Source organism: Cinclus cinclus, chromosome 4 (assembly GCF_963662255.1).
Source record: "Cinclus cinclus chromosome 4, bCinCin1.1, whole genome shotgun sequence".
In the NCBI taxonomy this organism is placed as follows: Eukaryota; Metazoa; Chordata; class Aves; order Passeriformes; family Cinclidae; genus Cinclus; species Cinclus cinclus.
Window position 1 is genome coordinate 56,737,280 of NC_085049.1, and position 26,486 is coordinate 56,763,765.

Below are 26,486 nucleotides of genomic sequence, written 5' to 3' on the forward strand. Positions count from 1 at the left end.
GCTTACAGAATTTCCTCTGTATTCACGAAAACTTTGTTTTGTTGTCTTTGTTTTGCTTTCCCTGTTTTAAGATAAGAATAAAACTGATTAATTCTTTCTTCTCATCACGCAGATTCAGAATCTGAAATCCTGAAGGACTCATCAGCTGTTAGGAGGTTTATTGTAAAACCACAAGGATTTGCAGTGGTTGTTGACCAGCCATATGCTCAGCTCAGTGCAGTGCCCTTTGGCACTTCTGACCAAGCTGCCTATCTGTCCACTTTAAAGCTCTCCCTGCTGGCAAGAGTTTACATTAGCTCAGCTACAGTGAGGACATCATTCCCTATTTGCCCTTTTCAGTATACACAAATAAAATGTGTCCAGCATGATAAATGCAGTTGCTAGTGGTGTCTAAAAAAGCTCATAACTGAGGATGCAATAAGCAAAGATGGAAGCAAATCTCCAATCAACCCCATGAACTACTCTATGCTGGAAAAGTATCTTGGAGATTCAGTCTGCTAACAGAACCCCTGGCTTTTGTTCACCTTTTCCTTTGCTTAAAAGGGGAGGACAGAAGAGCTCTTTACCTGAAAACACTTAGAACCTAAAACCTCCATGCTTTTTATTGGCAGTGAAAACAAAAATCTGTCACACATCTTCATCTTCTCCTTGGAGGCACAGCATTGCACCTCTGTGGTGCAGACCTGGAGCACATGGTTGGGTAAGGCTGAGAGTGTAATGGCTAAAGCACAGCAGTCAGTGGGTCATCCATCCTATTTTTAGTCATGCACTCTGTACCTGAAGCACCCTTGGTTGGCTGCCGGTGGTGAGTAAAACCTGGGAAGCCAGTAACCTTTCTCAGGTCATGCTCTCATGGGTGATGGATGGGGCGAAGGGCGCTTTGCAGGCTCCTGCTGTTGCCCAAAACGTTGTAAAGCCTTCAAAAGGAAAAGCAGGGCAATGGGGAAGTTTTGCAGGAAGGTCAAAACTCTGGCAGATCGTTTATTTCTGCTTAATTGCCAAGGATGTGAAGCAATTGTTGATGAGGCTGCGAGAGAAGGGAAGTGCCCTTTCCCACCTTCTCAACCTGCTTGTGGTTGCATAAGCTTCCAAGCACAGAGCCTGAGGTTGCTATGCCAACTTGCACAGTTCCTCCCATCCACCTCCCCATCTGAGAACCGTGGGCCTGAAGGAGCGGGAGTCCATCCTGAAACAAAGCAAATTATGGGATCGACCGGCAGCAGAGGCTCTGCTCCATCAGTGGAGCAGGCTGTAGGACTCAGTGAGCTGTGTGCACCCACAGCCCTTGTGTCATCGATGAGGCACTGTACCAGAGCAGCTGGCTTATAACACTTCTGCTTCAGTGTCCCGAGTGCTTTACCTTTGCTGCTGAATTTGGCTTCAAGTCCCCATTGAGAGCACAGAGTCTGTGCTGTTACCCATCAAAGGAATCACAAGTTCATCATGAGTCTGTGTGCCTGCTTTCCCTTCTGTAGCATTTAAATAAAATGTCTTTCAAAGGCACTGGGAAGGAGGAACCGCTATTTCCAGGTGCTTACATAAACGGTCTTCAAGTGCAAATTTGGAAAAACTTGAATTCCTTAGGCTCTTCATCTACCCCCTCTCAAGCAGGATGCTATATGGACCTAGGTTGTAGGCTAAAAGGGTCAAATCCTTGAAAGAGAACAAAAACGCAGTGTGTCTTAGGTCTATGCTGCATAGAAGAGGCTGGCAGATGAAGCAGTTCCCTGTTTTTGCATGTTATCTTAATTAGAAGTGATTTCCAGAACAAATTCTTATGGTTAGCCCCTTTCCCATCTTTCTTTGACCTCACACATAAACCACAAACTCTTTTCTCTACACACCAGCAATAAACAGGAATGGAAATCCTGATGAGTTATTTTGCCAGTAATTAAATTTGTCCCTTCTGTTCGTTTCACAGATGCAGTTGCCCTCTGTTTCAAAGCAAAGTGCAGGTCAGTGCCAATGGGAGCTTTTAATAATCTGGTAGTCTGACTGGGCACTGAAGGTGGAAAGTTTTCTTGTTAGTTGAACTGTTGTGTAATTATCTAAGAGGAACAAGCTCCTCTGGACAGAGGAAGACTGGGAGAATGCAGTGTGATGGAAAAGGTAATGGGTAAATTTATACTCCTGTACACATTCTCTAAGCCTTCAGCCAGAACAAACACATAGAAGCCGCCTTAGATCTTATTTCCTTTGACTCAGCAGCTTGCTTTCTCATTTACACCAGAGAAAAAGGCACTTTGATAGACTTTGATATCAGAATGATCACTCTTTACATTGCTAAAAGTGGGGTGCCAGGCTAGCACAGCCTGCAGCCTGGGTAGAGGACATGGACTCATAGCAAGGGAATGCTGGTGCTGCCCTCCTGCTTCTGTAGGGCAGGGCTCAAGGGGGATTGCCCCAGCCTTAAAATCTGGCCCCTGAGGAGGCTGGCAACAAACACTGCTGGCTTCATACAAACAACACCTGATGGTAGCTGCTGCCACAAAACCTGAATTTCCCTGATTACAGATCATCAGAGACCTTTGCAGGCAGAGAAACCAGGTAGGTTCAGGAAAATTCTCCAATTTCACATTAACGAAAGGGGCCCATTCAAATGTGACCCCTGTCAGTAAATATGTGCAGATACAGAAGCTTTGATCAGAGTTCTGATTTTTTAGTTAAAAAATAAGATGCTAGTCATTTTTACTGCAGAGAAAAACCTGACCTTGCAGCACCCTGAGAATCTCTTTCCTCTTATCTAGTTGGTTTTAATATTGCAGTTTTTAAGCCTGCTTTATGATTCTGAGGACCTGGGGCCAAAGCAGTGTTGTGCTCTGGTTCTTTCCAAGGATGCAGATGAGGTTACTGACATGCCCATTAGTGTACTTCCTAGGAAGGTTTTGGTGGTCTGCAATGAGGTGGTTATGCACACATCTCTGTGTGCTGTGTCACCTCCTGGCTGTACAGATGATGCTGGGGACTGGGGACTGTTTCCAGTAGTGCAGCCTGAAGGCTATTATTTGTGTGGCCCTTTGCAGACAGATAAAACCTCACTCTGCTCATGCCCTGAACTAGCCAAAAGCTATATAATCTCTCACCAGGAAGAATTAACTCATGCTAAACAGTTGGCTCATTAGTAATGGCTGCTCAGTTTTCAGTTAGTTTGCAGTATGGGCAGGGGGAACTTAAGTCTGGAGATGCATACTCTGAGTAACCTGGGAGTAAATGTTTAAAACCTGTATGCACATTCAGTTTTTCCATCTGCAAACTGCAAAAATATTTATGTCCCTGACATATTGAGCCTCACTTCCTAGATATCTGCAGAATGTATGTAGATATTAGCAAAAAAGTTACATATGTAGTATTACCTTATTATTATAATGGATTTTACTTTGTTTCCTGAGTACATGATTGCAGTCCTCTGAGAGGGGGAAACAGAGCAAGAACACAAAACAAATATAAAATAACAACCTGTCACTATCACCTGTTCTTCCCTCAGAGTGATATTCCCATTCACTGGCTTCCTTTCATGAAAAATAAAGGTGTATAATATCTCTCAAATCAAAGGGATGAGGCATTTTTCAATCCCTGGCACATTCTTGTTTTCTTAATAAAGGAGCTATAAATGCCCAGGTTCTAACATGGAACTGATCCTTTAGATAAAGGAGGGCACAGAAACAATTAACCCTGTGTGAAGACACAGAGCTCTAATTCATATGTTCTTGTTAATAACTGCAGTGAAACCAAGTCCCAAATAAAACCTGTCCAGAATCATCATCTGCATGGACCAGATCCACCACAGAGATTCAGGGTGGTCACCAAAGAAGATAACTTAGTATTGGACAGCTTTAGTACTCAGGTTCTGACTCCAGGAAGACAAGCAAGGGAATTGTTTGAGAGATCAGCTTGTCATGCAGTCCACCCATATGGCTTCAGGGGGAAGCACTGGATTTAGAGAATCTTAACAGCCAGGCATAAAAAGACATTGGAGTGAGCAGAGCTGTGCTGGAAGGATGTACCTGTAAAGACTGAGAGGTTTCACAGGTGAGTTAACCCTGTTTTCTGGAGGCACAGGAGTAGATTGGATGTGTTGGTGGAGTGTGAAGGAATGTGAGAAACCAGATCCTTAGAGAAACAATTTTCTGCCCTCGATAGCTCACTAGGCAAGAAGAGCTTCCAGCTAGGAATGTTTATATGGAACCAGCTGATACCTAATATAGTGGCCAGATTTGCAATTGCCACTTCTTAATGGAGACTCCAATAGAATAGCTGGTCACAGGAAGCACCATATGGGATGCAGAGGGCTCTGGATTGCCATTCTCTTTTTCATGCGTTTTTCATGCACCTCTTCTTGTTCCATTTCTTTTGTCTTTGGTATTAGCTGCATCTAATAAGGCTTAATTGTGCTTTTGGTTAACTATTTTTCTGTGAAGTCTTACAGGGCTCTCATCCCCACTCCTCTTCATCTTCTCCCAAGTCTTCCCCTCTGCTGTTCTTAGTTGTTCATATTATCACTGCAGTGCAGGTAAAAATGTTTAAGAAATTATCATCAGCCCTGGTAGGGAAGTCAGAATGGATGGTCGAAGAGGACAAGTAAGTATATATGTTGGGGATCCAAGCAACATCACTAGGAACACAGCTGTAGAAATGGCCCAAAAGTAATTGTTTTCCTCTCTGTCTTTTGGAAGGTGTCAGTCAGGGGAGAACTTTTGGGGCCTTTTTGAATGAACCCCTTCCTACAAGCATCATTGAACAGGAGAGATGTGTTGTCTCCCTCACAGGTGTGCAGTTACCTGTGTGGACACAGGGCCTAGGAGCAGTTAGGGAAATGGGATGCTAAACAGAAACTGGAAATTGTGAAGTTTGCCTACAGCCACTCCTTCCTGAAGTCCTCTGTAGTCACTGTCAGGTGAGTGCCTGACTTGTCCTTGCACTCCAGCAGGATCATAAGCTACACAGAGGGATGTGTTGGGGATTGCTTTTGCTCCATCGGAGCCTGAGAGACCATAAACAACCCTACCTTGATATTCACCAAGGGCAAGGAGATTAATTGTACACTTCTGCTGGTTTTTTTCCCCCATGTTCTCTCCTGAAACTTTTCCAAATAAGGGGAAGGGAGTTAAGCTTTAATTTTGCTTTTGAGTAGTTTTTCCAAGATGGGTATAGTTTTAAAAAGTTCAACAGTGAAACAGAAATTAAAGGATTCATGCATGTATGTCTTGTAAGGAAATCTGGATTTGCTGTGCCAGTGGCAAATGGAAAGGAGGGGGACTAGAAATGCAGTCTTCTCAAAAATATTTAATTAAAATGTAGTAAAAAACTGATTCACAAGAAATGTAGCAAAGAAGAGGTGACTTGAGTTCATTTTTTCACAGCAATGTTTTTCCATTTTGCAGGGATCTCAGTAAATACTATTAATACATTCTATACCCTAGGATGCTGAGAAATTACAGCCATGCACAAATTCTGTGACGGGACCAAGAATATAAGTCATACCACCACTTTCTAAATTGTATGCCTTCTCCAGCTGCATTCTCTTAAGTATTACTTTTCTCACTCATAACTAATGATCATTAGTTATTTTCCCAGTCACTGTAACACCCCTGGAGAGCCCTTCACTCAGTTTAAATGCTGGGGGGAGCTACAGATAATTCAGAAGCAGTAAGAGAGTAGCTGCTCATCTATTTGCTGTTCAGAATATGAGTTGGTACCTGCAGTTTCCTGGCTCCTGAACACTAACTTTTCAGCACTGCTGGAAGGGAGGAGCACCAAGCAGGAGGGATGAATGTAGGAGGAAGGGAGGGAAGGAAGGTGAGGGGGTGGGAAAATGAGTCTGCTTTACTGAATAATGAGGAGAGTGAAAAGGAATGGGAAAAGAGAGAGAAAAGCTGGTTTAAATATTTAATCTCCATTGCATTTGCTTTTCAAGAGGAGACAAAAGGCTGGGAACATCTTTTGTCTTGAACTAATTCTGACCAGAGATGAACAGGCATGTGATTGTTAATTCTGTCATTTACCTTAAGGTGGAGAGAAACAGATTGGTCCTGCTGCATCAGCCCAGCACATCAGCCTCTGCCTCCAGCCACAGCCAGTGCCTGAAGCTGCAGAAGGTATTAAATTACTCATGACAGTGAAACTTGGCTTTATGAGCCTATATTGCCCTGCATCCTGGTGCCAGTGTGGTCAGAATGTGTGGTGCCCAAAGAGCTTTACCCTTCTCTGGAGAAGGAAACTCCTTGGAGAGGTCTGAGGAGCAGTTGTGCCTCCCCATACAGTAAGACATTTCATTTTGTTCTTCACCACTTGAAACCAGGTGGTTAGTGCAACACACATCAGCTCTGATTTTCCTCTTGTCTCTCCCCATTCCTCTGTATATCTTTCTACCTAGCCTCTTTCTGCCACATTCTTTCACTTTGCTTCTCTCACCCTCTGTAATCCTCTGTCTCTGCTCACCCGCGGTCTAGGCAGGGCCAAAAGCCACACAGGTGCCTCATCTGTCAATGACAACTGCACAATTTGTGGCACCTTCCACAGCTGAGGCAGCCCCACGGATGAGCTGGCAGGACCTGCATGCCAGCATCAGAGACAACAGCTATGTGTGCCAATGGCCATTGCATCAACGAACCATAGAATCACAGAGCAATTTCTTTTGGAAGGGACCTTAAAGATCATTTAGTTCCAACCCCCTGCCATGGGTAGGGACTCCTTCCACTAGACCATGTTGTTCAAAGCTCCAGCCTTGAACATTTTCAGGGCAAAGATGGGGCATCCACAACTTCTCTGGAAAACCTATTCCAGTGCCTCACTACTCTCATAGTAAGTATTGTTTTCCTTAAATCTAATAGAAATTTCTCCTTTTCCAGTTTGAAATCCTTACCAGTTGTCCTATTCCTTCTCCTTTCTTGTAGACTCTACTCAGGTACTAGAAGGTGCTATAAGGAATCCCTTCTCTTCTTCAGGAAAGGAGAGACAGTCTCTAAGGCTGCCTTCAGAGGAGAGGTGCTCCATCTCTTTCATCATTTTTGTGGCCTTCCAGGCCCACTCCAACAGGTCCATGTCCCTAGCATGTCAGGGACTCCAGAGCTGGATGCAGCACTCCACGTGGGGTCTCTCAAGAGTTGAGCAGAGGGGCAGAATCCCCTCCCTTCACCTACTGGCCACACTTCGTGTGATGCAGCCCAGGATACAGAGCTGTGAGTGCACATTGCTAGGTCATGTCAAGCTTCTAATCTACCAATACCTCCAAGTCCTTCTCCCCAGGGCTGATCTCAACTCATTTCCTGTCCTGCTTGTACTTCTTTTTGGGACCACCTCATGTGCAAAATCATGGACTTGGCCTTATTGAACTTCATGAGGTTCACATGGGCTGACCTCTCAAGCCTGTCAAGGTCCCTCTGGAAGGCATCCCTTCCCTCCAGCCTGGCCATTCAGCAAGGCAGGCACAACCCTTCACAGCAGTAGTGGTTCTCTGTAGCCACTGCCTATCATCCTCCTACACAGCCTTAGCTGGATAAAAACCTCATTTAAGCTTTCTTTATAGACTGGAGGAGTGGGAGAGAGAAATGCCTCTGGAGAGTAATACATTGCTAGCCTGGCTTTTAAATTGATAAATATCTGTAAGATTTAAGGAAGGTTGATGGTCTAACCAGAGGAAGCTGAGGAGACTGGGAACTTCTCTTGCTTTGGCAGAGACTTTGTCTCTCTGATTCACTTGTTCCCTTTATAACTCTCAAAGCAAAGAAGTGCTGCCATTCCTCCTCCTTAGATGAGGGCAGATGTAATTTGAGTCCTCCACCAGAGCAACTCGTTGGATGTCTTTGAAAAAAATAGGGATTTTTTGACCTCTGGTCCCCTGAGCCCTGAGGGAAAGCATGAAATCCAGCTTTTTGTCAACTCCTTAACTGGTAGCACACCAGAAGAAATGAAACAAAAACACCAGCCCAAAAAGATACAACAATGTCTTTCAAGCCTCTGAAGTCTCACAATTAGCAATTATCTTTCAAAAGTTATTACTTCAAATGTAATTTATTATTTTACTAGCTATTTGATAAGAGATCAAATAAAGCTAAGGTGCCTAGTTAAGAATGTTCTTATTTTATTTTATTACCATTTGAGGAACTTGATTGGTTACTTGAAATGCTGGAGAGAATAGCTGAGTAGAAGTTTGGGCTGGGTGAAGCCAGCTAGCCAAGAGTTTTGCATTTGGTTTACAAAAGAGCTTGAGTAGGCTGAAATTCCAGGCTGATGAGATGGTCTCTACTATGACTACACTTCTTTCTTGGTAGAGAACTCTGGTACACTTGGCAGGTGAACCATAGGGATGAAAGAGGATTTTATTTTCTATATCACTACAGGATTTCACTTTGCTGGGTTTTGTGCCCATTCCTGCTTCTATGGCAATGATACCAGGATGCTGGTCACTCTCTTTGGATCTAAGCTGACAAGACACCAGAAATGGTCCAGGTCAGACTGGACTGGACTACATTTCATCTGACTTTGAAATGGGAAACATCATGTCTTATGTCAAAAATTTGTCTGAGTCATGAAAGTACTCCCCCATCTTTTGCTAGAAGGCTCAGGAACTCAGAGAGGAGACCTTGTACTGTGGTCCAAAAAGAGCTCAAGTCTGTTCATGACCCAATACCAGTTCAGTACTGCTGCAATGTTTCAGTGGTGCTCTGCCACATCCTGCCCTTTCCTCCCAAATCTGAAGTTGTTTGCAGGACCTGCTGTTTCCCAAATTCGATCAGTGTTGTTTTGCCTTTGTGTAAGCCTGTGAGTCCCCAGATGCACATCCTGCTTAAGATGACCGTGACCCTGACTTCAGTGGGAGCTGCCTCCTCTCACAGACAGTTCCAGCTGGACTCATCCCACAGCCTGTGCTGTATCCTTTGAGGTCTAGGAGCACAGAGACACTCACAGGCATGTCAGGCTGTGCCTGCACAGTGGGACCCTCCTCAGTGGTTGCTGTGGATGGCTGAGGATGGGTTCTGTGCAGCACCAGGAGCGCAGGCAAAGGAGGGAAGCTTTACTCCAAGGGTGGCAACAGAATCATCCCTGTGCTCTGAGGAAAAGGAGGAGAGAAAGTGAAGCATCTTGGAAATTCCTCAAAAGCTGCAGGAATCGGTGAGGGGAAGAGGTTTTGAGATGCTACATACATGGTAGTTGAAAGAATCTTTGCGTTCAAAGAGTAAATTTCTCAGGGGAAACAAAAAACAAAACAACAACAACAGCAACAACAAAAATAGAGGGATAACTGTGGGAAACCTGAAACTGCATTCGCATTTGGAAGACTGTGCCTCCCTCCCATTTTCTTATTGTCAAAATATCCTGAAAATCTCTGTGGTTTTCTTCCTTTCTTTCCCCACCCCCAACTAGGAGTTTAAAGTGGGAAATGCTGAAGTATTTAATTTCAAATCATTCAGAATCAAGCTTTTTGACATATTTTAAAATAAACTCATCGATCTAAACGATCATTTCAGCTCAAAAAGGAGAAAAAATTCAAGTAGATCAGCAATGAAATAAACTGCAAATGCAATGTTTCACTTGGGGTTGAACAAATGCCTTGAATTCACCCTATTTTTAGTTTGTTTCTCTCTTTTTCCTGAGCTTCAGTTCCACACACTTTCAGTTTGTTTGACCTTTTTTAACATTTCTATTACTCATCCTTAGTTTAGTTTTTCTTTTATTTAAATATTAATGAAAGAACAACAGTTACACGTTATTCTTATTTCTTAATCAAACCAACCAGCCATTCTAATGTAAATGTCTTGAGGTTGAGCAAATAGGGGAAAGCATTCCATACAGCAAAAGATTTACAGAAATTATGGACAGAAAGCCCCTACTTGGGGAATGAGTCAGTCTGATGCTGTCTAGAAGAAAAAATCAGCACAGAAGAATAGAGCTTTTAGCAACAGCTTATGAATTTACAGCTTGCAAAGTAAATTAATTCTCTGTGTCTCTCATACATATACACTAACTCGTTCCCCACACATATACATACAGGTCTCTCGTGGAAAGACAGGGAATGTGCAGTCTGCAATGCACATGAACTTTCTGTTTAGAGGAGAAAAGATTTTTCCAATAGGCACAAAATCCCACCCACTCAGCACCCCTCCTTCCCCTGTGTCTGACACTGACTTCAAGGGAGGAGTTGAGCCAATTATCTGTGAGTCCTACAGAAGGAAATTCTGCAATTTGCCAGTAGTTGTGAGAGAGAGAGGGAGAAAGCCAGGGAGGGAAGGAAAAATACTTAACAGGCAAATGTAAAAAGCCCCTTCTATCCTAGAGAGAGAATATTTTAAAGCATATCTCAGACCAGAAGAAAAGAAGCTCGTGGGGAGGGATGAACCAGGCAAGATCTAGGGAAGCATAGGGTCACCGCAGACAACTTCCATGCCCACCCTGATCTTTTTGCAGAGGATCTGAGGGTGAGCCAACTGGATGCACCCACTACCCTGCATGAGTAGGTGCTGCTCCTGAAATTCTTTCCACACAGCAGAGCCTACTGAGTACAACTTGCAGGAAAAGACAGTGGGAGTGGGAGAGTCTCTGCCTCTCCTTTTCTTGATCTGAGCCTGTGAGGAAAAGAGCTCATCTTCCCAAAGGCAAAAACTGTCACCGGTTCTGAGACTCTTCTTTAGCCTGTGTCGGTTGCCTGATCCAGCTCTTACATCCATGGGGAAACGCCCTCTGGAGCCCTGCGGTCCTTCCCAATCCTGCTAAGTTCTTGGGAAATACTGGAGAAGAACTGAATCCAGAACAAGCAGCGTGGGATCCACAGAACAACAGCCTTTTACAACAGCAGCCGCTTCTGATTAAAATTGTCAGCTTCATCAGACTGCACCGAGACCCAGGACTGCTCCTCCTAAGAAAGAGAGGTAAGAAATCAGCACTGAGTTTGCTGTGGAAGTAGGAAACAAACATCCCACAGGAGTCATTTTGGTGTGTGTGAAAATTACAGGGACACTAGCAGTGATTAAGAAGTGACAGATGTGTTACACATGATACAGTTTGTGTCTGCCTGTGTCCTTTTTAGCTGGGTGCAGTGATTTAACCGTGGGGTGGCAAACAGAGGCACAACCAGCAGCTGAAGACAGAGGAGTGCAAGGGAGGTACTTCAGAAGTCTGTTCATGAACGGGGAGCGGTAGGGAGAGCATACACCCTGATGGGAGAATGGAAAACTAAGGTGCAAGAGGTCTGGGCAGGTTGAATAAAGAATATCTTCCTTGGGTATCTCCCTATGGAGATTTGTCAGTACCTCACTGGCATTCAGACAAGCGCTCTCCAGAGCATACAGAAGCAGGTTCATTGTTATTCATTCCGATGCCTGCCTATAAAAAGAGAAGTGGTAGTTAACAGGTAGAGGATAACAGAGGGAGTCAAGAGAAATGGGGTTTAATGTTGATTTTGGACCGCAATTTCAGCTCTTTCTAGGCAAATGAGCTTTTCCCTTTATTTAGTGTTATTTAGAGATAACATTAATTGCCTGTATTTCTACAACATTTTGAAATCCCTGCAGTGTACCAATACAAAATACTAATATAAACTTTCTAGCATCAAGCCAGTACATTAAGCAGAAAGTACCACTGGGAATTAATCTATGCTTAAGCATTTCATAAACTGGAAGGAAAAGATGTAGATTAAAGCCAGCTGGAGGTTGTTTGTCTCCTCATTCTCTTCTGATTGATTTTGCTTTACTTAGTACATGAACATGTGGTCTCTCTCTGTTTCCTTTCTTCTGTCTTTAATCTTTTTCACTGTATGAGCCCCTGTTCTTACCCCTGTCACTTCTGGGTGTCAAGGCTGAAGTTTCATTCCTTTTTAGAGGAGGAAAGGAGGCAGACTATGTTGAACTAGAGAAAAACTGGACTGAGGGGAAAAGAAGAGAAGGCTCCAAACAAAAATGTGAGCTCCCAGTTTATGGCACGCTCTGAGTCAGGTTTGCAGCAGAGGTGATGAGTAGCAGCTCCACAAATCTAAATGCTGTAAAGCATATTTTGACTTTGAGTGAAATGAAATGCAGTTAAGAGAGCACAGGAGTCCTCTTGACTGAATGCCTTGACAGGTGGAACAAGGACAGTGTGAAGTGATCAGGTCCCTCAGCATGCATGTTCTATACAGGACATAAAAGGCATTCACTCAGAATGCCTAACTGTGCTCTCTCCTGGTGCTTTTGCACCCGCTTGTACAGAACTGCTCTCCAGCAGGTGTAACCCACACAGTTTACTTGCCATCATGCAGCTACACTGGTCCATCATGGCCTGAAGAGCTGCCTCACCTCTAGATACTGGTCCTGGGAAGTAAAGTAGTTTGTAGTTTTTACAACTCATCTATTTCCCTGCTCTTCTTTGCCAAATAAAGAAGCCTGAGAGGATGAAAGGAAGCATTTTTTTTGTCTGCCCATGGTTGCAAAACAGTATTGGACTGTGGGATAGTGTACATGGCAGTTTTTCAGAGACTGAATATGGTATTTCTGCACTATTGGAGATAGGTCCTGTGGTAAACAAAACACAGAGTCCAGTTCAAATACCAGCAGTGCTCCTTGCTGTCATTTCTGCCACAGCAGTCCCAACAGTACCATAATTCTGCATGTGTGTGTCCATCCAAAGTTGTGTTCTGGCATTTATCTGGCTCTAATATTAGGCTGTCCTGCCCTCTGAATGTAGTTCAGAGTGTAAGCTACTCTGAGGGGAGCATTGCATTTTTTTTTTTATGCACTAAGTAAGGCTGAATATACCATTGTCGTGCTGCAAATTATAGCAATAATAATAAATAATTGTGTTTTGCTGTTTCCTTGGGCTATAGCACAGAGCTTATAATGATGCTGGACCAGAATTCCAGAGCCTTCTTTATTTAGCAGTGTCTGTGTCTTCACTGCTGCTTTGGTGCTTAGCACATGTTAAACAAAGTAAAATATTTTAAGCTCTTCCCTGAGATAATTGTCAGCTACATAAAACTCAAGAGATAAAAGTCACTCAAGGGAAAGATAGGAATCCAGATCTGGACCCAGAAATGATCTTTTAGTGTACATAAAGTACTTGCATTGTAATATAAAATAAACAACACCTAAGTTAAATAAATGGCACAGTGGGAACTTGATTATTCTTTAATAAGAACCTAGTAACCAAAATAAACTCTGTTTAAAGTGTGCCTCCTTTGCTGTAGCAGTCAGTTTTCCCCACACAGGGGCTGTATTTTTCTTTCAGCACTCAGTTCATTTGAACTGGTACACGAAAAAGGTTTGAACAGCACTTCTTTCCTAACAAAGTTTCCTGCAGCTGAGTGATATGTCAAAATGCAATCTCCAGGGTCTCTAGACTCATTTTAGATGTCATGGGTTGGAAATCTTGTTGAATAGTTATTCAAGATGGCTGTTCTTCATATTTTCTCCTGTTTGCACTTAGCACCTGTGCTTAGCAAAGTTAGTGGCACCCACAACATCTGTATGTATAAAGACTGGAGCTCCTAAAAAATCTGTGTTTCTGCAGTTCCACCCATTGACAGCCATCCTGCTGCAACAATTATCGTTTCCCACACTACCAATCCAAACAGCAGAAATAAAATCTGGCTTCTAAAAGGCCACTGGAGGCACAAATCTTTGTATCTATCACCAGCCAGTGCTATTTTGCAGCTCATGCTCCCTGCATCAGCAATAAATATTGCATGGGACCAGCTATTTCAAGTTACTGAGATGTCTAGCTTGCACTGATGTTAAGCGTGATTCTTGTTTCTGTCTGATTTTTGGCTGATCTCAGAAAATGAGTGTTATGTGCAGCTTCTATTTAGGCAACCAAATGAAGTGATCGAGGTTCCAATGGCAGCTGCAGGGGCTGGCTGTAATATATTGAGGAATCTGACCTCTGTGTTTATGTATCTAAATGAGAACCAAGTTCTACTGAAAAATCTGGTAATGTGTAAGTGATGCAGATGGTGGGAAGGAACCTGGTGTCTTAGTTGAAAAGCAGATGATAAATTCAGCCCTTAATGTTTAAATGTAACAGCAAATTACAATTCAAAAGCATGTTATTTTCAGTGTAAATGCCTTCATTTTTATATTACTTTAAAAGGAAAGAAAGGACAACAACAACAATAAAACAAAACCAAAACAAATAAAAAAATCCCACTCTCTGAAAATGAGACTGAAAAAGTTTACACATTTCCAGTGAAAAAAATTCTGTATGGACCATTGATTACTCTGCACTGCTCTGCAGGACTATGCTCCAGAGTGTTCTTTGGCAAGCTTGTGGTGAGGAGCTGCCTTATTTTACCCTCCATTAGGTTTCTGATCTTTCCTTCAACTCTGCTATTTCCTCTTTCAGGACCAAGCAATGATGAAGACTATGTCTGGTGGAAACTGCAACCTGAACGTGCCAGCCAAGAACTCGTATCGCATGGTGGTGCTGGGAGCCTCCAGGGTCGGGAAAAGCTCCATCGTCTCACGCTTCCTCAACGGCCGCTTCGAGGATCAGTACACTCCCACCATCGAGGATTTTCATCGCAAGGTCTACAACATACGGGGAGACATGTACCAGCTGGACATCCTGGACACCTCTGGGAATCACCCTTTCCCTGCCATGAGGAGGCTTTCCATCCTAACAGGTGAGAAAGTCAGGGGGAAAGGGCATAAGGATAGATGTTAGCTTGAAAAGTGTAGCCTGGAGATGACTGGTTTTTTGGGAGATAGCTAAAGGGACTGCTTGATTTGCTGCAAGATGCATTTCTGTAGAGAGATATTTCCTGGCTGGCACGTTCCCAGAACTATAATAAATGCATTAGCCATGGTGGAGAAATCCAGTGGGTGAAGGTATGAAATTGAGATTTTCCCTTATCCATCTACCTTCCCCTCCTGCTTCGTATTTTTATTGATGTCACAAATAAATGGCTGAATGCAATTCTGTGGGTATAAAGAGCAGCAAAGGGCAAATAAAGCATGTTGTTATGGGACACGTAGAGTGAAAAATAAATATGAAAAGCACAGAAAGGGAATTCTAACCAAGAAAGTCCCAAGGATTTTTTTATTCCTAAAATCTCCAGCCTGATTTCCTTGATTTAATATTCCAGTAGAAGCATAGCTTTACTTTTCCCTTTCTCCTTAGTCTGCATCTAATCAAATGTGTATAAAGAGAAAAGAAGGGGAAATTGTGGGATCATTTTGCATCTTCTCACTGTTAAACCATTCCTGTTGTGAGCTAAAATATATTCTTTAATTATAAAAGTGACAGTAGATATATATTTGGCCACAGCTCACAGCAAACCTTCTTTCTGGATTCATTATCCATCTTTCTAACTTGCCAGGGCAACATGACATTCACATCTGACAAGGCTGCAATCCGTATTCAGTGGGGTCCTAGAACTTCTGGGGTGCAAATGTGAGCTTTAGTCCCTGAAAGCTCTCTTAGCATGTTCCACACGAATGTCTTTCAAAAGGCGATTATTTGCCTCATTTTGTACTTGCAAAAGGAATTGTAAGTCAGGAAATGTCAAAAGGAAAACCAGGGGATTGTGTCATTTATGTATTAAGTTTTCTTCATGGTCTGCTTCTCTTGAGCAAATGCAATGACAGCAGAGCGCACTGTGAAACCTCGCATTCCTGACTTGGGTGTTCAGGACTGATTAGCTATAAAACTTCAGTTCAGGTGTTGCTTTGTGTATTGTGTAATCAAAGGGTTAAGGCTGAGTGGCTACCAGCTCTTCATTCTTTCTGGTGTCAGAACAGGATGTGCTTTACACAGAGATACAAATGAAAGGAAGTAAAAAGAAGAGCAGTGCATCAGAGCAGAGATAGAAACATTTTTATGTAAGAGATAAAAACAGGGAATAACTTGCAAGCCCAGTACAAATTAGGAATGCAACTGGATATGACTGGAGTAACATCATAGCCAAAAGTCTTTTCCACAGCACTATAGAAAGATGTGAGGAGTTGAATCAGAAGAACTAAAGCACAGCTGAGTGAATATGTGTCAAAGGACCAAACAAAAAATATGGGAAGTAGATGGAAATACAAGAATTGCTTTTTAAAAAATTGTTCCTCTGAAACTGGCTGTGACCAACAAGCCTTTACAGTACCTTTTTTTTTTTTTATTTTATTTTTTTATTTTTAATTGCAGGGGATGTTTTCATCCTGGTGTTCAGCCTGGACAACAGAGAATCTTTTGATGAGGTCAAGCGACTCCAGAAACAGATCCTTGAGGTTAAATCCTGCCTGAAGAACAAGACCAAGGAATCAGCTGATCTCCCCATGGTGATCTGTGGCAACAAAAATGACCACAGTGAAATCTTCCGCAAAGTACGCACTGACGAAGGTCAGAATCTTGTCTCCAGTGATGAAAACTGTGCTTACTTCGAAGTGTCAGCCAAGAAGAACACCAATGTGGATGAGATGTTTTATGTCCTCTTCAGCATGGCCAAGCTACCTCATGAGATGAGCCCTTCCCTCCACAGGAAAATCTCCATCCAGTATGGTGACACTTTCCAACAGAAATCCTTCCGGATGCGCCGAGTCAAGGACATGGATGCCTACGGCATGATCTCTCCCTTCGCTCGCCGGCCAAGTGTCAACAGTGACCTGAAGTACATCAAATCAAAAGTTCTCAGGGAAGGTCAGTCCAGGGAGAGAGAGAAATGCACAGTCCAGTGAAGGAGGCTTGCGCTTCTGTCTGAAGACAACATCCACATGCAGTGCCTTAAAGAAAAAATGGTCTGTGGAAGCAAAGAACAGGCTCGTGGGGTTTATTGAGAAAACCCAGCATGGAGAAAGGATAACTTCCTGTGGATTCTGCTGAGTCACAAATGTAAATAACATCATCCTTGAAGATGGCTGGGAATAATCATATACCTGAAATACGAGTGCATTTTTTTGTCTTTGTAATGTAGCTCCTTGTCATTCTCCTTTTTGTTTGAAAAACACAGTCCTGAGAAGTAAAGATGTTTCAGCCTCGTCATTACAAAGAAAATAGATCAAAAATGCACAGAAGGCATTAACAGTCACCCAGCATGCAGCTCTTGCTAAGAGAGAGGAGGTTATGTGTGTGTGTGTGTGTATCTCTGTGTGCCCATATGCACGTGTGCATGCGTGTGTGGAGCTCTCCTTTTAAAAAGTGGGACTTGCATTTCAAAGGGCAGCAGTCTTAACTGAGCATTCCCAGACTGGGAGTGGACTCTATATATGGATGCATGACTTTCACTCACTTCTGAGGGCACCTGCATTAAGAACTTGATTTTATGTTTGTTGAGATTTGACATTGACATGAATGTTGGTTTGTATTATAGATTTTATTTGGGATTTGTTGGGGGTTTTTTTGTTGTCTGGGGGTAGGTTTTTAGCAAAATCAGATGGCAAGTGCATTTGATATTAAACAGTGTTTGCTTTCTACCAGTGAAAGGTGGTTTTCATCTGTAACACTTTCTAATATGTACATTGCTTGAAAGTGAAATTATTCTGCAAAAAGCCATCTGGCTTCTTTGCAAGCCTGGTGTGATGTTGCTTCTCAAAGCAGCCACACCAATTCTGAGTATCATAATACAAATGCCACCCTTTGCCTTGCTGGCCACTGGACTAATGATTCCCTCCTCTGCTTGTATCAGCCAAGAGTGACCAGACTTACACATAGAATCAGACCACTTCAGAGGCAGGATTGGATTATTTTTCAAAAATAAGAATTGGATGATTATAGGGCCAGCTCCTTCATATTTCTTCTGCTGACATGCTTCTAGTGTTCATGGTTTCCCTCACTGTCCAGTTAAGGTTGCTTTGATGGCAATATTTGCTCTGCAGAAGTCCTTCAGAAAAGAAGCTTTGTCCTGATTGTTCAAACAAGATTGAATTGACTGACCAGATAAATCTGGGGCTGTCCATTCCCTTCTTTCCTTTCTCAGCCCAGTACAGCCTTCCTTATCTTCAGCTCTATCCCTGTTCTGCTTCCAGCTCTGTTGTTTGATGAGCTCCTGTATGCCCTCAAAGTCCAGTATATTCTCTCAAATGTGAGCTTTCCACTCTTGCTGACTGGAATGAGATGTGTGCACACATATCTGTGGGCAAAGCATGGCCCCAGGACAGTAAACAACAGTAGAATATATATGTTATGTACACCTCAGAAAGACCTTCAGATATATTATCCTTCCTTTGCCCTCAAGTTCTGTGTTTGGCTACATCTGCCTTGCTCTGTTTGGGCAGAGCTGTGAGCTAGTGTGTGCTATAATTTGACAGGAAACCAAGAATGATGATTGCCTGTAAAAATTAGCCTCTGGGATTCATAATCCCATATCCATTTATCAACTTCACCCTTCATTGGTACTGTATTGGTAAAATACACTGTTCTTTTATTCCTGTTGCCAAGGCAGCACCTTTCTGACCACATCTCCCTCCCTATCTATAAATATGTACATGGTTTATGATTAAACCTGATTTATTTATTAGCCGTGTCCTGGTTTTGTTGTTGTTTGGTGTTATTTTTTTTTTATTTCTCCAAGAATAATGAGGAAGGTCTTGTATTTATGTTGTGCAGGTGCATCTAGGTAAGTGAATTCTGGGTTAAGAATCCTGTTGAGATCTCCAGTAAGTTCTGGAAGAGCCTTTTATGTGCTCTAGACACCAGAGGCTACACATTTGCCTGTTTGGACAGAACTGTGTCCATATCTATCTATCTATCTATCTATCTATCTATCTATCTATCTATCTATCTATCTATCTATCTATCTTTTTGACCACATTTCTCAGTGGCAGATAGGTGCTTTTCCCCATGCTGCCTCCGAAATGAGAGAAAAACTCTCTCCTTCCTGAACAGTGCTGATGTGTTGATCCCTGGTGCAGTTTAACACGGTCTCTGCAGAGACATCACTGTTTATCTCAGCAATCTCTCCAGGTTACCATCTGTACCTCCCACTCCTGTGAGTCCTGGTCCCCTCTGAGCACATCCTTACCACTCCACAGACTCCCCACCCAAGTGGGGGACTTGGGTGTACCAGTGATCAGGCTCTGGGACTTGTGTGCCATAAGGACATGGAGGGAGTTTGTAGACAGCGTAAGAAAGGCATAAGTAATGGATATTGGTTGGGTTAAAGGACCCTGGGATACTAAATGAGAACTACTTGCACTATAAACCATGCAATTCCTTACTCACCTGGCATCCGCTCTCCCTGGCCTGCAGGATAAAACTGAATTTTAAAAAGAGCCTTCAAAATCAAGTCTCTGTCTTCGTCTTATAACATTGACTTTACCGTTATTTTCCTTACTTCTTCTTGCCTCCAAAAACACAGTCTTTCCATCTCCACAAAGACACCAGATTTCCACACTCTACCATCTTCTCCTATTCCTGCCTCTTCCACCATGGACATAAAGCCACCCAGCATGGAAAAGCAACACTGAAGTGTAGGGAAGGCTGAAGACCAAAGATCAGGTGCTCACACATATGCTGGATGCCACAGGAATGCCAGTGAGCCCCAGCTGCACAGTCCAGCTTGGCCAGCCAGTGCTCAAGGTGAGAAGCACCTGAAAAACTGGCTGGGAATGTAGTTGAAGCAGCATTACAGTCACCCACAAAAACAAATGGCAATAAGCAGACAATCTTATTAAAGTAATACTAAGTCTTCCCATTGCATTTTGTTACTGATGGTAATTGCTTTTGAAGTTAGATGTTCATGCTCCTGAGGACATTTTCTTTTCTTTTATTGTATCATTGAAGCCATTCTATTAATATGTATATGTTATTTGGGCTCTAAAAAGTGCTTAAAGCCCCTAAACCAGACAGTATGTGTATCAGTTGTTTGCTCACAGTTAGCAGCCTTTATGTTCTGTGGAAAGGTCTGGGACTGGGAAGCAGAGAGCAAGGTTACCTTTCTGCACAGGGGACATAAGGTAAGGCAGGAAGAGGAAAGGGGAATTGCTTCTTCCCTGCTAACCACTGAATGCATCTGGCTGTAGAACAGAAAAGGGAACAGCTTTAAGGGAAACTCTTATTATGTGTGTTCAGAAACTGTGAGACCCTGAAAGGAGCAAAGAAGAGACCTTCAGCCAGGTCTCAGAGACACTGGCAAGAGAGAAAAAGAGAAATCACCTCTTTCCCAGCCACCCCCCCCCACCCCCTCCCCCACTTTGAGATCCAAGAGATCCACATGGAACTTACTGCAACCCAAGAAGTCATGAAAATGCACGGGACTAAAGGAAGGTCTGGGGGAAGGAGTCTGTCTGAAAGAGATGCTAATAGTGCCCTTACTTAGTCTTACCTGGTGTAATTAAGTTGCTTTATTCACACAGCTGCCTCATCCCACACATATAAACCCCATCACTAGTGATGCAAAGCCTGGTTTACACAGCTTTTGTGTATGTACTCTCAGGACAACAAGCAGGGGCCCAGCTGAGGATCAATCACAGCCCTGGAACAAGACAAGACTGAGATTTATTTTTTATATTGCTCAACACAACAAGATCTTCTTGTCCTGAAGAAATTACCAATCAACACATAGGAGCTACTATAAATATTGGCAAAAATCTAATCAAGTCACAGGGTCAGTACAAATCAGGAAGGAAATAGTGATCATGGTGAATTAAGTAAAAAACCAAGCAAGGGTGGAGAGGACAGAATGAAGGCCTGTTTTGACATCCAAAGGATTAAATTAGGCTTCTGTTCTGAAGGATCCCCAGGAGAGCTGCTGCCACCAGGCCAGTCTGATGCTAGAGAGAGGCTTTCATGGTCCAGCCTCACAAAGAACATTGTCTCCCTGAGACCTGGGGGTCCAATATCTCTGATTGTCTGAGAGGTTAAAGGCCTTTTACAAAGGCAAGGTGGAAATGGTGGGATAACTTTTTAAAGGGCAGCAGAAGAGAGCTTTGAAAGAGGGCTCATAAAGGCAGGGTGGCAACAGGAGGTTGGTTGTCCAGGCAAATAATCTAAAAGATAGGCTAGAATATAAGCTATAAAATGCACCTTTCATCTTTATTTCATACTTTTCTACACACAAGTCAAAAAGAAATAATTTCATTTAGCCTTTTTGTCCTTCCTCAAATGTTAGCCGCTGCTTACTGCTGTGTAAAACCCACCTCCCACCTCTCATTACACCTTTTTCTGCCTTAGACTTACTCTCCTGTCATCTACCTCATTATGGGCTGCTCTGCTAGCCCTGTCCTGGTGTCTTGGCTAGGGCAGAAGGTTACAAGAAAAAGTGTTTTTGAAGTAACTGATGATTATTTGATTTGATTTGAAATCTCTGTTGCATTCAAGGGCTTTTTTAGCATTATTGTTTCTTTAAAATTACATGGTGGCAGGTTCAGATGAAAGGATCTCCTTGAAAAAGTATATAAAACATGATATAATGTACATTTTCCCCCACTGGTTTCTATAGCAACAGCCTTTTCTCTGCACTCAGAAAGAGCAGGGGATTTGCAGGGGGAGATGAGTAGCAGTAGCTCTGCCCTGCTCAGATCTTTGACTTCTGAGTCCTCATGGGAAATTTTCCTCCCTTCAGCTTTTGTTATGTGGAGAAACATAGACCACCAGACAGATCTGCTTTGCAGACAACCTGTATGTCTTGTAAAGCTGTGGGATGGAATATTTACCACAGATAAGAAAGTTTTTTTGCATGATTTCCATGATGTGATTTTAAACTGGACATTGCTCCTGGCGCGGTGCCTGATATGAGGAATACGCATGGCAAAGTACGGTGAACCAGCTTCTGCACTCCAGTTTTGCTAGAGGTAACTATAAGCCTTGACCAACTCCACTCTTCTGTGCCTGTCAGACTCAATCTGAGCCTGAGATTTCCCAGAGAAACATTTTCTTTTGCATCATGACAACATCAGCCAAAGACCTTTCCTTGCCTCCACCATCATTGGTCATCCACAGTGAGCAGAACCACACTAAGTCCCAGGCATCATATTCCTAGAAAGATATTGACAGCTTGGAAGGAGACCAAGAGCTTGCAAGAAAAACATTTTATGAGCCTAAGGGGATTGACTTGAGTAAGCCTTAGGAAAACTCTGAAAGGGATAATTCTGTGCTATGCAGGCAAACAAACTCTGAGAGAGACTGGCTGAAAACCCCTTGATGTGTTTGAGAGGTGGAGATGACAACTGAGACAGCTCTTTTTTTAGAGTTGGACAGGGGGATAGTTCAGTGGGAACAGGAGTATTAAGCAAGAAAATGTAGGCAAGACAGCAGAGCAGATTTTAGGGCAATGGAATCTACTGGAAAATTTTCTAAGAGATGTCAGGAAAGTCCCATTAGGAAAAGACTGGGAAAAACACTGAAACCTACATGGCCAGCAGGGGTAGCCTGGTGTTGTCAGTGGGCTAGGCTGACTGAGACAGTAGTTTATCTTGATCCCACACACAGAACCTGAACCCAAGTCTGCTTCAAAGAAATTTCCTCAGACTGTCTTTCCTCACTGCACACTCCCAGTCCCACAACTGGGTTCACTGGTCCCCTCCCAGCAAACCACTAACAATAGGGACAAGGCTTCTTACGTCAGACCCTGCTCTCCAGAGCATTTCCACAAAGATCCAATCCCTGGATTGTTTGGAGCAAACAGTTCCTTTGGAGAATAGTCCATGAACAGTTTTTTGTGCATTTGTTTATTGTTCAGATGTATTTGATGACTGATTAATGCAAATGGATCCTGTGCTGTAATTGTGGTGGTTAATTTAAGATTATCAGTTCAGATTAAACATGAAAACAAGGACAAATGAGGTCATGGTGTTTCAGGACATCATGTAGCAAAGAAAAATAACAAAAAGGGAAAAAATCCAACTTGAGTATGTGTCTTCATATTATTCTGACCTAGAGGCATTTCAGATGGACTGAATTTATTCAAGAATGTCCTCTCACCAGCATTTGGCCTTCAGTAGTTAGTATAGAACACTAATTCACACACCAAAACACTGAATATTTTACATCTTTTTCTTAACAATATGTCTTGAGTCCATATTTTGAGGTTAAAAAGAAGCAAAGTTTCCAGAGTTATGGTGGATGAAGGGATGGTGATGGATAATTCAAGCTGCAAGAAACAATTCCTTCACACGCTGGAACCTTTTCTGGAAAACTGGGCAAGTCTATTGCACTGGGACTTGTGGTCATTCTGTGGTTCCACTGGGAACTAAAGCCACACAAAACCACAAGAAACCCATTCCCAGCAGTGGAGCTGCATCTTGCATTTCAGAACCCACTAGCATCAGCACTGTGACAGACCCAAACTAGTTCTGCAGTGTCTTTGCAAAGCTTTCAGGAGTTTCAGAGTTAAAGTAAGCTCAAGCTGGTAAAATAACTGTGTGTTAGGTTACACGGGTTTCTATCGCGTTCTTCAGGTCAGAGATCTAACAACCCCTAGGAAGAGTTCTACCAGTTTCCACACCCTTTACATAAATCGGTGTCTCAGTTTCCCAGCCCTGAGAGAGGGCAAATAGCACTCATGGGATAGCTGAGAGAGGATAAACATCTTCTGGACTCAAGGCACTTGGGTACCACAGTGATGGATAAACACATTAAAAGGTGAAGAGGCAGACCAGAAACAATTAGCACCTCAATCAGGAGCTGAGCTGCTGCAGTGCCCGCTACACAGGAGAGCAATTACACTCTGCATAATCCTTGATTTCTGCCCTACCTACAGGCTTGTTCTCTTCAGCATCTGCTGAGCTGGGAAGTCCTAAAAGCTACGGGATTAAAATGACACACTGGCAAGCCCCTATTTCTCAACCACTACCTATGTGTGCTAAGCAGAAGTGTGCTGTAGAAAGGTTGTAGCTCAGGGACCCTTGGGTGGATGCACAGCATACCATCTTCTCTCACCCTCTCTTTGCTGCAGCAACAAGTGCTTCAGGAAAATATAGTCTTGTTAAACACAACCTGAGAGGTTAGACGATGGCATGGGTAAGATCAGTGGTGGTGCTTTTGGCTGGTCCAGGGCAGAATGTGTCATCTTTTCTGTCACAAAACAGTTTGTTCCTTGCTGGGTGGCTCATTGCCAAGGCAATAAATAGAAGTTTCTAAAAGGAAATAAAATAAAAAAGAAAAATAAAGACAGAGCAACGACTTGTTCTGCAAATTGACAGGAGACTTGCCTGAGGCAATGGATAAGGGGTGACAGGGATGAACAGCTCTCTTGTGGAGCCTTATTAAAGAGGGGAGCAGAGCTCTTCTCAGATACTCTTTATGAAATGCTGCCATCTGGGAGAAATCCAGATTGCCAATTATTAGAGAGAACAATTCCAGCTGGCCACAACACTGTCAAGGCAGAAATTATCTTCTTATACAATGGCACTGACTCAGACTACTTGCACCTTTTGTCAACCTTGGGGCAGTTACACAAGGTCTGCCATCAGCCATAGTGGTATTTATTTGTATCATGGAGTCCTGCCCACAGACCAGGACCCCGTTACTCCAGACAATATACAAATGCACAAGAAATAGGAAATCCCAATGTATGCAAACAAAAGGGCAGAATCCTATTCATTATCTCCTGTACTCCACAGCATCTGTCTTATATCCTATGATGGCTTCTACCTGTTTCCTACCAGTATCTTATCTGCAACCTAAAGTGAGAAGAAGCTGCTATATGCAATATTAACCCTCAATTTTCCTGGTTAACATCTGACAGCTCATTATTTTGGTAGAGATGTCGGAACTACTACATTGTGGCAGTAGCAGAACCAAGACCTAATATAATTTAGTAATGGTCTTCCTTCAGGTGGTCACACTGGAACAGAAAAAGAAGTTGTTAGGATTATACGTGTTTCCAAAAAGCTCATGAGATGGGCAATTTATTTATTTATTTATTTATTGGTAAATCATTCTTGCACTGTTTTCTTGCAGTGTTTCCCAGCTGTCCTTGTCAAGGAGACTTCTCTTAGCAAACAGAGCATCTCTGTGGCATGTTGTAATCCAGCTGTTGTGTCAGCCCCAAGCCAGTTGTGGCCCATGGTTGTTTAGACCTAGCTTTGGACTGTGTCCTGAGACAGGCAGAGAAGCTCTCTTACACCAGGCTATTGTGAAATCAGAATCAGGGCAGGGTGAGGAAGTCAAGCAGCCATGCTGGCATTGCCAAGTCATGGGAAAGGCCTGCTGGCTGCCCTTTCCTTTGGTGAATGATATATCAGATGATATCTCAAGGAATACCTGCCCCTCTCCTGGATCTGGGACTTCCCACAGATCTCAGGAGAAAGAAATGCATCATATACTACTATGAGCAGTGTATGTGTCCACTTTTGAAATACAAGTTGATGGAACAGACCTCTTTAGCCACCTACAGAATTTGAATCTGAAAGCATTGAAAAAACATGAAGACTCCTCAGTGACCCCTTTGTAGAGCTGTATCCCATGCAAGAGATGCTATTTCACCTTGATCTCCCAGAAAGGAATACCTCCAGCACAGGCTTTGATAAAACAGTTCACAGTACCCTAAACCTTTGTTTCGTCCCACCACAGGATAATCACTGGAGAAAGGGCTGCCCTTGTATGGTAAAACCCTCATGGATGAGAAAGAATGCAGCCAATGGAGAGAACCCAGGTAGCCGCAGGACACTGTGCTCTGCTAGACAGTGAGCAGATGTGTAAGAAACGAACACCCTTGCTTCAAGGGAGAGCCTTACAGATGTTTTCTGTCCCTTCTTGGGTCTTCACATCTTCCCCAACGAATTTTGTCTTTTCAGACAAGAATTCTGCCAAAGAGGAAACTGTCTGAAAGCACTTCATTAATTAAGGAGCCTTGAGTTTTGATGATTTTCCATGAAACATCAGACTCTGAATTGACTTTTGAAAATGAAATGACCTTAGGCTCACTTAAGCACTTTCCCAACTTCATCCATATTGGTTGAATGAAGAAGAAACATTTAAGGACTAAAATTTATGAGGAGGAAATATTGTTCTGAAACAAATTTCCACTAAAAAGAAAACCGAAAAAATAAGTGACTTTGCCTGAGAGGTGCGTTAATAGTGAAGGTTTTCTTACTAAAACAAGAAGTGTCTGAGAGGCTTTTCTGGTTTCCTGTTCATTTACATCGGGGGGGGGGGGGGGGGGGGGCGGGGCGGGGAATGTTTCTGTTTCTTAAAAGAACTGAGAAAATGAGTGTATTCCAAAGTGAGATATTTGGTTTGCATTTTTTCCCATGGTGTCTTTTTGTCAACCAGGAATTCAAGGAAAACAGAGGGTGGAACTCCAAACATAATCTGTGTTTGGCTGTGTTTGGCTGGCTCTGCATTCCCTACCTCTATCTTTTACCTCATTGGCTAGAGGAAAATATGAAGCAAGAGCATATAAAGCAGCAAATTTTGTTTTGACTGCAGGTATGTGGGATGCTCCAGGACTCCAACACATTAGAACACCATTAGCAAGTGAGTGATAAAACTGTCTCTAAATTAGTTCTATGTTTTGTGTCTGCCACTTTTCTTAACTAGAAAGGTCCTGTCCTCTTCTATTCCACTCCAACTTTTTACAAAAAGCCCAGAAGGAAAAGAGAGTACCTGTTATTTCTAGCCCTCGTAAACTTCAGGTGAAAGCTCCCGCTTTTGTCTGC

At 42.9% G+C, this 26,486-nt stretch overlaps 1 protein-coding gene across 1 annotated transcript; it reads left to right on the top strand.

The window, feature by feature from the left end:
* The first annotated feature begins 14,316 nt into the window (after positions 1-14,316).
* RASD2 (RASD family member 2) lies at positions 14,317-16,637 on the top strand. Its single transcript, XM_062491299.1, has 2 exons — positions 14,317-14,587; positions 16,096-16,637. Exons 1-2 carry the CDS (start codon positions 14,317-14,319, stop codon positions 16,623-16,625), a joined length of 801 nt encoding a protein of 266 aa, XP_062347283.1. The 3' UTR covers positions 16,626-16,637.
* Positions 16,638-26,486: the final 9,849 nt, after the last annotated feature.